The 12,945-nt window shown below is 33.9% G+C and overlaps 1 protein-coding gene across 8 annotated transcripts in view; it reads left to right on the forward strand.

Moving 5' to 3' along the window:
- OPA1 (OPA1, mitochondrial dynamin like GTPase) overlaps positions 1-12,945 on the forward strand; it is a 53,149-nt gene that overhangs the window by 7,027 nt on the left and 33,177 nt on the right. For 4 of the 8 annotated variants that reach the window (XM_027686018.1, XM_027686021.1, XM_027686019.1 and 1 more), the window contains 8 exons: positions 4,024-4,134; positions 8,697-8,750; positions 9,791-9,895; positions 10,903-10,989; positions 11,702-11,815; positions 12,136-12,216; positions 12,341-12,415; positions 12,750-12,821. In XM_027686018.1, the coding sequence (XP_027541819.1) occupies positions 4,024-4,134; positions 8,697-8,750; positions 9,791-9,895; positions 10,903-10,989; positions 11,702-11,815; positions 12,136-12,216; positions 12,341-12,415; positions 12,750-12,821 (699 nt within the window). The remainder of the gene's footprint in view (positions 1-4,023; positions 4,135-8,696; positions 8,751-9,790; positions 9,896-10,902; positions 10,990-11,701; positions 11,816-12,135; positions 12,217-12,340; positions 12,416-12,749; positions 12,822-12,945) is intronic. The other 4 variants (XM_027686023.1, XM_027686025.1, XM_027686024.1 and 1 more) reach the window with 1 other exon arrangement.

Raw genomic sequence — 12,945 nt, forward strand, 5'->3', positions numbered from 1 at the left:
ATTCTGTGGGAAAAAAAGTTACTGTATTTTGATAACTTAAAGTTTTAGCATTTAATTTTTTTTTGTTTTCATGAACAGTAGATCTTGTTTCTGTTAAATTCCTAAATTGTCATGTTGCTCATTCTTTAAAGGCTTTTCGTTTTTTCTCGTTTTATTTTTGAAAATGGAAGGAAAGCAGTATATATCAGGGAATTTGTAAATAATCATATAGTTATTTTTGCAACTAAAAGTGTCTGAACTGGGGCTTTTCCATAAATGACTTTTCTGTATATACAGGCATGTATACATTTATTCTACATTAATACTGCATGACAATGTATAGTGAAACCTGTACAAAGCTCACATCTTAATACCATTTTTTCCCCTATAGAATAGTGATGGATTTCTACATGAGAATTAACTTAGCTTTTTATTTCCCACTTGTCTGTAAACTGTCCATTTATATGGTTTTATTTTCTCTTGAGTGATTGCTTAGCACAGGTTTCACTGTATAAAACATAAAATATACCTTACTGTTGGTTTGTGAAGAAGTGGCCATCTGAGTTTATTGTCTTTAATAACTAAATTAACTGGAATTTTTACTGAATACCAGTAGTACTATTAAAACTTGTTATTATCCTGTATTTTTTTTTATGCAGTGTCATCTGCATTTTAATGTTGCCAACAAAACTTTGGCTGTGATATGGAAAATATCTGCCCATATGAAATCAGTATGGTTTAGAAAATTTAGTCTGGTCTACTGATTTTTGTTATTCCAATCATATCCAATACATTTTGCTTAGAAACTGTTGGTTTACTAATTAATATGATCAGTTTTGGTCAGAATATTTCAAACAAGTCACATATGAATACCTAACAAAACATAATCATTAAGTTTGTTGGTGGGCAAAATTATTATTTTCAAGACAATGAATTAGATGGCCTTTTTACATTCAATGCTTACCACTGTCCACCAATACTAGTTTAAGAATTGTGATTGTATGGATGCATAAAATGCTGTAGTGTGGTATTAAATGTATCTGAGCTGATTTTCTTTGTTTCGTTGTGAAGAGATTAGTAACTGATAAAGGAATCTAGGAATTGCTTATTGGGAGAAATGTTCTGGAGAATTGTTATTGGGCATGATCCTCAGATGGGTCTCTAAAAACTTTGATTAGAATGAATGAGAAACCAGTTACTTTGCAAAGTAACTGAGCGAGTGAAATGTGCCCTGAACATCAAATCAGACTGTACTGCTTCCTGTCAGCTAATGTGTTTACCTCATAATCTCTCACTTAATCCAAAAGGTACCATATTTTTAGGAGAGAATTAAATTGAGTGTGGAGTGTTCAGATAGTAATTTAAATAAATGGAGTTTAAATCTCTTTTTGCCTGGATTAAAATCTCATGCCTTGAAGAATCTGCTGCACTGTTAAGGAGTTGGCAGCGTGTGGTTGCCTTGCTTGGCCTGCACTGGGTCACCTACGTCAGTGGAAGAAGCAGCACAGTATCCCACAGCCCTTCACTGCAGCTGCTGCTGGAGAGGGAAAAAGAGACTTGAGTAACAAATATCACTTGACTCTGATCTGTTTTATTTTTTTAAAAAACACCTTGTTTGTTTCGTTCTCGCAAGTTACGCAATCAAATTTCCATAATTTTCTCTTTTTTATTAATAGGACCATTATATTCCCAATTTAGGTACTCTGGATAAAACTGTGACATTTATTCAGATTTTTAAAAATTGGCCTCTTTACCCTTCTTATCATTTTCATACTTTTGCATTGCTTTTAAATTAAAGAGAGAGTCATACTCAGCTGAAGTACATTATATTTACTTTTAATGTCAAATAACGGAGGGGAATTTAAAGTATATGCAGGAACAATGTCAGCACTTGTTTTGATTTTTTTTTTTTAATTTATTTTGCATCCAGTTTCTCATTATGACTTTGCAGAGTTTATCTGAATGGGTCTGTCAACTATTGTTATTCCCCTTTACATTGTTTCTTTGACAGTGAAAAGAATTAATAAAATGATTGTAAAGAACTTGATTTTTGAAATCCTATTAATGGATTAAGTGTTGATTTTTCTAGATGAAATTCTTGAAAATAAACCTAGTTTTACACTGGAATGATTGATTTTGGTGGAGGGGACACACAGTGTCCAATGAGAGACATGTAAATATTTTTGTTTGTGTCCTGATTCTTAGCAGCCTGGGTGTTGTGTGTATAGTTCTGTGCTATTTAAAATTCTTGATTTTTAATATTTTTAATTTATTATATATTTATATATAAAATATATACATATAATTTTTATATTTTTAATACAAAGGTATAAATTAAAAAACAGAATATAAAGGAAATCATATTAATAAGATTACTGAGTGATATATACAAAAAAGAAAGGGTTACAGAGAAGCCTTTAAACCACTTTATTTTTTGTTTGAATATTTTATTAAATGGGGTAACTGTAGTTGAAAACGGCTTTTCATATTTTACTATGGAATAAGAGTCACATGTACCAGATGTCTTAGAAAGTAATTGCTCAATAAATAGTTAGATTTGGTGACTTCAAACATTTGTTACATTTTCTGTTCAAATGCTAAAAGGCCTTCATGGCAGATTTTGTTCAGTGTTTTTTCTTGCATTTTTTTGACCCGTAACAATGTTTAAATAGAATGTGTCAGGTCATATTGAGAGTTTCCCTGTCTGCAAAAATGGCAAATTATTATTGTTGTTCCTCAGATATTAAGTATAGCTCTGAGGGTCTCTCTCCTTGCTGCTGTATAGAAATGAAATCTTTTGCCTGGTTCCTGGCGCTGCTCTAATGCATTTACTAGGCTGGCAGTAGAGACATTTATTAAATCTTGAAATGATTCAGTAAAATACAAATGAGAAGATTTTTCTGTGTTTGAAATGATACAAATCACTATTTAACAAACGTTTGTATTTGGTCATTTGGTTGTCTTTCTCCTTTTTGCATTTTCTCCTGTGTTGTTTATCCTTATGTGTACATGCCTGTGTGTGTATTTCATGCAACAAATATATAACTTGATCATAGATGTCTTGAATTCTTACACCAAAGTTCTATTTCAGGGTTTGTTTTCATTCCTGAAGTACATTTTTGAAACATTTCATTTCACTGCATGTTTTCTTAGAATATGATGTATTATTTTGTAAAGAGCATTATTTAAATAGTTCATTAATCCTTTTGTCTGCATTCTCTGAAATAACCTGTTCATAAAGTTATGGTAAATACTGGCATGATATTTCTAAACTAATTTTGAAAGACAGCTTGCCATTATGAGAATATTTTCTATGAAGGGAGAAGTGGAGAAAACTAAGCTTTGTGGAAATGCTGAATGAGTAAAGGAATAAGGATTAAGTTTTAGGGATTTTTGAAGTGTCATGAAGGATTATGACAGTATCAATTTAAGTTGCAGTGTGTTTCAGAAGTGGAGAGGGAGCGCTTTTTTTTTTTTGAATGCTCTAGAAACTATTCTTCTGATAGTTTGAGAAAATTAGGTAGCAGGCAAAAATCATCTTTCTATAAACTGTCTGTGTTTTGCTGGGTATAAAAACAAAAAGAGAACTTCTATGACAAAGCTGAGCCTCTTAGCTGTTGTGCACAGCTGTGTGTAGAATATCCAAAACACTGTAGATACATGGATAGTTAGGTTCTGAAAAATTGCTGATACTTAAGAACTTTTGGTATGAGTAACTGAAATGAAATTCTGAATACTTTGAGAATATTTTAAAGCCAGCATAGTTGAATTTTTAAAATATTTAGATGCCTAGTCAACGTTGAATGTAATTATGAAGTGTAGCTAAATGGTGATTGTTTTGTTCTACCTGGATTTGCAAAATGCATAGTTTTGCTGGCTCTATCCACTCCAGGTAGCAAGAGATCTTGCTAATGAAATTTCACTTTTGTTTGAACTGACCCATTCATACCTGGTTTTCATCTGTCTTTGTTATACCCTTTGGTTTAACTTTGTTCTCCTTACACCGCAAATTTTCCTCTCCTTTTTATTATAAACTCATGGCAGGGCCTGCTTGGGGAACTCATTCTGTTACAACAACAAATCCAGCAGCACGAAGAGGAAGCGCGCAGAGCCACTGGCCAATATAACATGGGCTCATCCCAGCAGAAGCGAAAGGTGATGGCTTAAGGGACCATATGTACTGCATTCACACTAATCAAATACTCCAGCCTTCTGCATTTGAGCTAGAAAAATCTAACTAATTAAATCAGGGGCCCAAATAATTACTACAGCCAGCTTCACTACAGTGTAGTGTGTATGTATAGTCCTGTTTCAATTTAACCAAGTTGCATTTAAAGCATGATGTTAAAAGCAGAACAGGTAATTCATGTCACATAGAAATTGAACATATGTTCTCTGTCTATAAAAACTATTATTTAATGTTCATACATTAAAAAGACATTTAAGGAAAGTATGTGAATTAATGTCAAGTCTGTTTACTGTTGCTCATGGTAGCTTTATCTTGTAACAGTGTAGCTATTTTCAGGCAATACATGTCTGGGAACTTTTTTCCCTGCTTTATACTGTTACCAATCTGAAAATGACAGGAACTCCTTAGAAACAATTTTGCATAGACAATGAAATACTGCTAATAATAACAGTAGCTACTGTATATTAATCGAAGGTAGTCCTTTGTTTTAAAGCAGAATTTATACTGATATGTTGTGATTGTTGAACATCTGCAGTTCACTTCACTTACTTAATTTAACGTCATTTTATTAATTATTATATGGCTGAGATTAATTGGAAATTCTTCATAAATTGGGATATTTTAGTTGTCTAATCTGTTACAATGTGTAATTCTTGACTGCATTGATTTGTTGGCTGCTTCTGTGCCCCTTTAAAAGCTTTCTGATTACTTGTGCTTTTCAACAGCTTTGGAATTGAGCACTGAGTACAGAACCTGATATTCTGTACATCTGAAGATAAATCCCACAGAAAGAGGAATACACTAAATGTGAACTAATGTCTAAACTTTTAGACATAATTGTATAGCAATTGATGTAATTGTCATGCTTTTTAGTTCAGAGGAAGATCACTGTTCTCTGAAAGTATAGTAGCATTTCATACTCAAATGTTTTATTTTCTTGCCATATTATTTTTTATGTTTTAGACTTAGAACCCCTGGCCATTCTAAACTGTTAATGCTCCTTTAATTTAAAAAAAAAAGATGGTGAAAGACATTTTTTCCTCATTTAATTTTTCAAATTTATTTAGTTAATATTCTGTCTGGATTTAAAATAACACTGATCTATTCTATTCTCAGTTATACTGAGTCTAAGCATCGTACAATAAAATGTAATGTAAATTTAATTATTTGAGATTACTTTATCTCAGTATGTGTCCTACAGTTGTTCTTGCATTCACTCCCTTCCAGATGTGTGTTTTAGTAAGAGTAAAAATGTCTTCAGTGGTCTAAATATTCTCTATTTCTTCAGTTACTTTTTTTTTAATAAAGGTAACTTCTTCAGCCTCTGTCAGATTGTATACAGTTTACTGAGAGAGCTGGAGTATGGAATAGTAGCTTGAAGTTTATAATAAAATGTATAAATTGTAAAAATTGCTGGAAAGGCAATACAATATTTGATATATAAATTTTTATCAGCCCAATAAACACAATCAGGAAGGAAAAATGAACTTGATATTGCATTTGTTTCTGATTGAAATTCTACTTTGTTAGTGCTTTGTTGCAACTAATTCCACAATTCCCAAGCTGTGAAGCAACTTTAAGGATTATCTTTGGAAATATTATCCTACCCTCTGTGGAAGGTACTTTGTGTCTTCTGAGTGTTGAGGGTCTACCTACCTTTGCATATAAAAAGTTTTAATTTAGCATTTAGGTCTCCCATTTGGCATACATACCTTATGACAAGGAATGTGTCTTTGTTTGTCACACTAATCTTTTTGCTTGCATCAAATTAAAAGAGATGGTAGACTATTCTTTAATATCTTAATATGGTGGTAGGACTCAAAGATCCTAATTATTGATCCAGATTCTCCTTTAGAAGAATAAATTGTTCCTGTCATGAAAATAAACCATCGTAGGTCCTTTTGAAAATATATAAACTAATGTTGTTTATTTTTTAACTAAGTTGGCTTCTCTATTAGAGAAGTTTTGTTGGCTGATTTTCTTGCACATTTTTCCATTTTAATTTAATTACTCAATATTAGATCTATCACAGTTGTAAATTAAATAATAGTAAGAACCATCTCACACTCAAGAGAGGATACTAAAAACAAAAAAACGATTGTTTCCTTTTGGGTTTTTTTGGTCAGCCTTATCATAAATATTTAGCAGCATAATTTTTGAGTTTATAGAGCTTCACTGTGCATGGCTGCTTAAATGCATTTGGTCTGGACCTTGATAGTTTCATTTATGTGGAAATCATTGTAGTTTTGTAGATGATCAATTTAAAATTATTAGTAGTATTGTCAGAGAATATACAAGAGCAGTAACTGTGGTTTTGAATGTACTGGATTTTCAGAGGCATGTAATTATTTTGTACAATATGTAACAAATATTGTTGGAAAGCAACAGCTCTGCAAAATATTTGAGGAGCTTTCGGTAATCTTAGTAAACAGGTATCTGCATCTGTGTGCAGGAACCCTTGATTAAAAGTGGCTCTCCAGTTTTCTCATAGCTCTTTATGCTGGCAATGGGGAAAGAAGGAGGAATCTTGATGTACAAACCAGGGTGAACTGGATTAAAAAAAACTGATGTACCTATATGGGCATACTTTAGTAGTTAATTTTTTATTTTACTTTTTTTTTTGTCTGGAAAATGTAGATTAGTCGTGTGGCTATCGATACTTCAGATTGTTAGTTTTAGCTTTTCAATATTGGCGACTTAAACATTTTTAGCACTGTTTATGGAGTACATGTTCAAAGCACTGTTGGTACTAACACTGAAATAACACCTGCACCAAACACTGGGGCAAATACATCATTCTAGAGCTGTTTGTTATTTTTGACATAGCTTACCTAATTAACCATCTAGTGCCAGATAATTCTTTGCTTCATATCTTGCAACTTGTACGCTGTGGGCAATATTTTGACTCACTGTGTTGAACATAATTACACAGCCCATAGAGACACTTCTCATGTGGTCAGAGGTGTCTGTAGGAATGGGTTTCAGAGGTGCATCACAAGTCCTTTGAGAACAGCTTGCTTAAAAGCAGAGAACAGGAAAATATTGACTGTTTTGAAAGTCTGTACCACATGGAAACACTTTCTTTTCCTTTTCTTTCCTTAATTTTCTTGTTTCTTATGACTCTCCACACCGTTCTCTTTGCCATTCTACTTTTATTTTCCCCTTATGTCTCTGAGGTGTTGAAAGTGTGTATATGTAAATATTTATTTACATATACCCCCTTGTGGCTGCACCATCAAGTCCTCTCTGCTAAACTAACCCTGTTTCTGATGCACTTTTGCTACCGCTGAACTAATTAACGGAAATGAAAAGCTAATTGACAGCACTTCCTCTTTGCTGTTACTCAACCAAGAAAATAATTGGACAAAGATGGAAGTGTCAGCTTGGATTTCTTTCTATAAAGTGCAGACAGAATTCTGTACATTACAGTCTTAATAGCTAAATAATATTGATCACTAATAATAATTGTGGATTTTTGTCTTGTTTAATCTGTAACAACTGTTGTGAAATTATAGTAACAGAATTAATTTGTCTAAATGACAGCTGTCCTCTGCATAGTAGATAGTATACTCTTCTGATCTGAAGCTGCCTTGAGTTGTAAATGTCACATGAGCTTTATTACATTAAGTTTATTTAAATATTAAAGCTTCCAGTAATTGTTTAGATTACAGTTTTTTCTAAATTGAATATTTCATCAGTCAACTATTGGATTTTATGCTGTTTGTAAATATTTACATCATAGCAATTTGTATTGCACCATTTATACTTTTGTCTGTGTGTTATTAAAAGGGGATTGTTTTAATCAACTGTTTATTACATCTTGATGAACATATTTTATGAATATTTGTCTAAAAATGGTCCTTAGTGCCTGATCTTATTACATTAATGCCTTGAACTTCAAAATATCTTGTACTATAATATCTTAATTTTTCCAGGTTTTAATGTAATTTAAATAATTTTGAAATAACCCTTCAAGACTGTCCTACCTAACTAACATTTATGAAGTTGTGGGGCTTGTTTAGATTTATAATTCTGACAAACAACTATGAAATAGGAATCCTCGTGAATATTCAGAATTAGTGAATACTCACTTGAAAGTAGTTTCTGTAGTAATCAGGTGTCTAGTGATTTTACCCCATTAACATCGTGCTAATTCAGAGAATTAACATACGAGATCCTGAGAATTTGACCACAAAACCTACATTTAGTTCACTGGCCCAAAAACTCCCTCAGCGCTGTATAAAGTTGCTTTTCCCTAAGCCCACTTTCCTAGTGTTAAGTCTTGAAGGATTATCTTTTGCATTTGCATGTACTGAAATTCAGACAATTCTTTGATGTGAATCTCCTGTAGCAGGTGGAGGTTTCCATCAGCCTTAAATCTCAAATGCTAATTGAAGAATTTTACTTGCTTTAAAATGCATGTTAAGTCAGTTTTCTTATGTGGAGCAAAGCTTTCAGTTTGTGGTTTGGTTATTTGCAGTGGTTGAACTAAACAAGTGATAGTAGCCGTGATTATTTTTCTTTGTAGGTTTCTGACAAAGAGAAGATTGATCAACTTCAAGAAGAACTTTTACGCACTCAGGTGACTTTTCTGAGTTACTGATATCTTAAGTAGTGATTTATGTGCAGCAGACTGAGATTTACAAGACAAAAGCACCCCTGAAATACCTTTGGTTAAACTGCAGTGCTTTTTTCAATCTGAGTTTATCAATACAGAGTTCTGTGTATTGGCACAGACCAAAGGTCAGTCTAGTCTGTTCTTTCTTTGACAATGACTTACAGAATGCAAGACCTCATTCCAACAAAGTTTTAATCTCCTTGATTAGTAAGGCTGAACTAGTTATTTTTAAGCTAGATTTTTTCAGGGCTGATGCATATTAGTCATATTTGTCAGTATTTTGGTTTTCTGAAGTTATTGTACTTAATCTTTTATCTGTTGGCTTCTAAATTGATTGGCTTTTTGGCTCAGCCACATTGTTTTGATACGGGTTTTTGTAGCTTCTTCATATATTTGCTAGTTTTGAATGCATTTATTATTTACATTTTTTTTACTAACAGCTTGAAATTTCTTTTGTTCTTAAAAATATGCTCAGGCCAAATGCATTACTACATCATAGAAAGTGATTTTCAGAGTAGATACCAAAAAAGAAAAAAAAAATGTAATCTTCAGAGTACTATCATAATCTCCTAAACAGGACTGAGCTGGTGCAGTTGTGTCTTGAACTGAGGTTGTATGCTGATTCACATTTGAGCCCTGTGACCTTTTTGGCTGAATGGCCAGTTCCCACTGACACTAATTTCTGTCTGATTCCATAAGCGTAGCTTCTTTGAAAATGATACTTAAGATGCCTAAAGATTGATTTATGTATTCCCATACATAATCAGTATGGGAACAGTGTGGTCTTATTAGGACTTTGGAAGCAAAGGAGTTGCATTGCAAAAAAAAATTCTAATGGTCTTTGCTTGATGGCCTTGTATTTTTAATAGCTAATGATCACAAAGGTTTCCGTATTTTTGAAGGACTTGCCTGAGGGGTTATACATTTTCCATAGGTAAAACTTTGCGTATGTGAGTGCACTATTTCCATAATTACACAAGTATATTTGTCCTTCTATTTTGTAGCTCAAATACCAAAGAATGCTTGAGCGACTAGAGAAGGAGAACAAAGAATTAAGAAAATTGGTACTGCAAAGAGATGACAAGGGAATTCATCAGAGGAAGTTAAAGGTATTTATGTGCTACAAAACCACATAAAAATGTAATTATCCCACATTTTCCACTATTTCCATGATGCTGTTCCATTTGTTAATTCATATATTAACTTTTAACATTAGTTTTAGGATACTTCTGCTAATTTTTTGACTCATCCAGGTTGTTATACATCCCATCCTTTTTTTTTTTTAAGTACATAGCTTTTGGAAATGGCTTCAGTTGAAGAGCACAAAGGGGTTACCGCATCTAACTAAATAACCTACCCAAGTGATTGGGAAATGAGGATTGGGTTATTTGATTTAGCTTCACTGTATTTTCTAATAATCTTGCTTCCAGGTCTTCTTACACCTTACCTTCTTACACACACAGTCTCATACCTTTTACGCTGTGTCATGGGTCTTACTAAGTTTGGTAGGAATAAGTTATGGGGTCAGGAAACATCATTTAATGGCTCTATATAAATCCAGGAAGACTGAACTAAGTATGCTTTTGCTTTTGCCTGCAAACATCCTGAGCATTCTAAAAATGGATGTTTTCTACCTCTCTCTGCATCACTCACTGACCAATATTGATCTTGCTCTTTCCTCTGAGAACTGGAAGATAAAGAGTTCTTATTTGTACAGAATGAGATTGATAACTCTATACCTTTGTTAATGCTTATTGTTCATCAAACTAAAGATGTAAGTCAATGTTTAATGGAAGGAACTCAGTTCAGCTTCTTAACTTGGAAACTGAATTTTGAGCTCTGTTGTTCTCTTATGCTGTACATAAGTAAGAGCTCTCGTTTTCCTCCTTCAGCAAGATGCTGTAGTATTTTCATCCACAGGAGGCAAGGAGTGACTTTACTTGGTATTGCACTTCATGAAACAAAGGTCTGAGCTGCAGTGTAGACAGTTGAGATTTCAAACCATCGGGAGAGAATAAAAACATTTTTACACATGAGTTTACGTATGAAGTAGTCTGAAACTAAGTCTTTGTTGTCTTAATTGGCTGTGTTTTCTTTCTGTACTTCTTTTTTGCAGAAATCCTTGATTGATATGTATTCTGAAGTACTTGACATACTGTCTGATTATGATGCCAGTTATAACACTCAAGATCACCTACCTAGAGTGAGTACATAACAAATTCAGTGATTTTTTTTTATGAAACACCAGTCTTATAATTGAATAAAGCATTTAATTATATTCTCTGTCTAGGTTCAGATACTGGTGCTGTGCTCAGCTTGTAATTTTAAATGGTTTCAGTCAGGGCACCCCATCCTCCTCGGCTCTGTAAAATGGCTGTTGTTTGCCAGTGTGTGTGAGTGGAGCTTAGAGGGTAAAGTGTCCTGGCTGTCTCCCTACAGCAGTGCTGCTGTTGGAGGGGGCTGTGGGAAGGGGTTTGGCTGACCTGACTGCTGGTGTAGGGGCCAGCCAGGAATGCTTCCTGCTTGCACAACCACCTGTAGCACTGGTAATTTCTATAGGAAACCACTATGATGGGGAAATGACAGCAACTACTTCAGAATTCAGCTTCAGGATAAGCATCTACCAGATGTGTAGTGTTTTGCTGGCTGAAAGGATCTTGTACAAGAAGAGAAGAGCTGCCTGCCACGAGAGCAGCAAGTCCTTCCTCTCTTCATTGGGTGGTGCTTTGTGGACTGTACTGTCTTAAGTCAATTTTTTTGCGTGACTACAACTTAGTACTTCTTCAAAGATTCCATCTTTATTATCAAACAGAATACAGCTGCTCTTGATACAGATTCATGTATTTCTGGTCAGCCTGTCTAAGCTTCCAGAATGTCCTGCTGAAAGCCAACAGCTGTTTAAACTTTCACTTAAGGTGGTGGTGGTTGGAGATCAGAGTGCAGGAAAAACCAGCGTGTTAGAAATGATCGCCCAAGCCCGAATATTCCCCCGAGGGTCTGGGGAGATGATGACACGCTCCCCTGTTAAGGTAAGAAGCATCATAATCTCTGAATCAGAATTTGCTGTATTGTTCTCTCTCTGATCATGCCATTAATTGAAGTATTTGTAAACATATGCTTATAAAATGGCCTCTAAGCAAGAGGGTTGTTTCAGCCAATGATAAAACCTCCACAGGCCAATATATAATCCGTGTATACTATCTGTGTAGTAGTAATGCCTACCATTAAGTAATACTTTGCTAAATACGCATTATATATAGTTGTATTCCTACAGTGGGAAGTGCACATACTTCTCATGTTTCTCTGTGTTAGATTTGCTGTGCTTTCTCATCAGGCTTTTACCATTTAGGTAACACTTAGTGAAGGTCCCCACCATGTGGCTTTATTCAAAGACAGCTCTCGGGAGTTTGATCTGACCAAAGAGGAGGATGTAAGTATAAAGAAGTGACTGGAAGTCAGTGTGACTTTTATTAACTGAAAAAAGTGTGTCTTTGTGATCCGTAAGCCCCTGTTTAAATAGAGTGAAATTTTATATTTTGCTTTTTTTGTAACAGCTTGCAGCTTTGAGAAATGAAATAGAAATCAGAATGAGAAATAGTGTGAAAGAAGGGTGCACTGTTAGCACTGAGGTAAGACTTCTCAAATATTTAATGACAAATGTCTGTACATGTATATCTTTTGTAAGTATTCTTCAACTGGGATACTGTGGGGAATCCAGTTAGTGTATACTTAGTGTTTTGCACTTGCAAAGTGTATTTGGACTGTTAAATTGTTAAAATCAGTTTTATATGACAGTTACTTGCATTTAAAGTTGTACTTCCTATTTAAAATTTACAGGTTGTTACTGATTAAAGCATATATGTGTAAATACGCATTTATATAGTTCTATGCGTGTGTTTGTGTATGCAACTACATGCAAAGTAGATGTGTGTATAAACCTTGAATTTCAATTTTACCTCACAGACCATCTCCTTAAGTGTGAAAGGTCCTGGTTTACAGAGAATGGTATTGGTTGATTTACCTGGAGTCATTAGTGTAAGTATGGAATAAATAAAAAAAAAATTTAAATTAACACATGAAACTGAGGTAGTGTCATTGGTGAGAACATGAGCTGTCGGGGTTTTTTTTAACATCTTTGTTTTCTTTTTTCTTTCAATAT

This window comes from Neopelma chrysocephalum, unplaced genomic scaffold, assembly GCF_003984885.1.
Source record: "Neopelma chrysocephalum unplaced genomic scaffold, ASM398488v2 Primary Assembly neopelma1_70, whole genome shotgun sequence".
Taxonomy (NCBI): domain Eukaryota; kingdom Metazoa; phylum Chordata; class Aves; order Passeriformes; family Pipridae; genus Neopelma; species Neopelma chrysocephalum.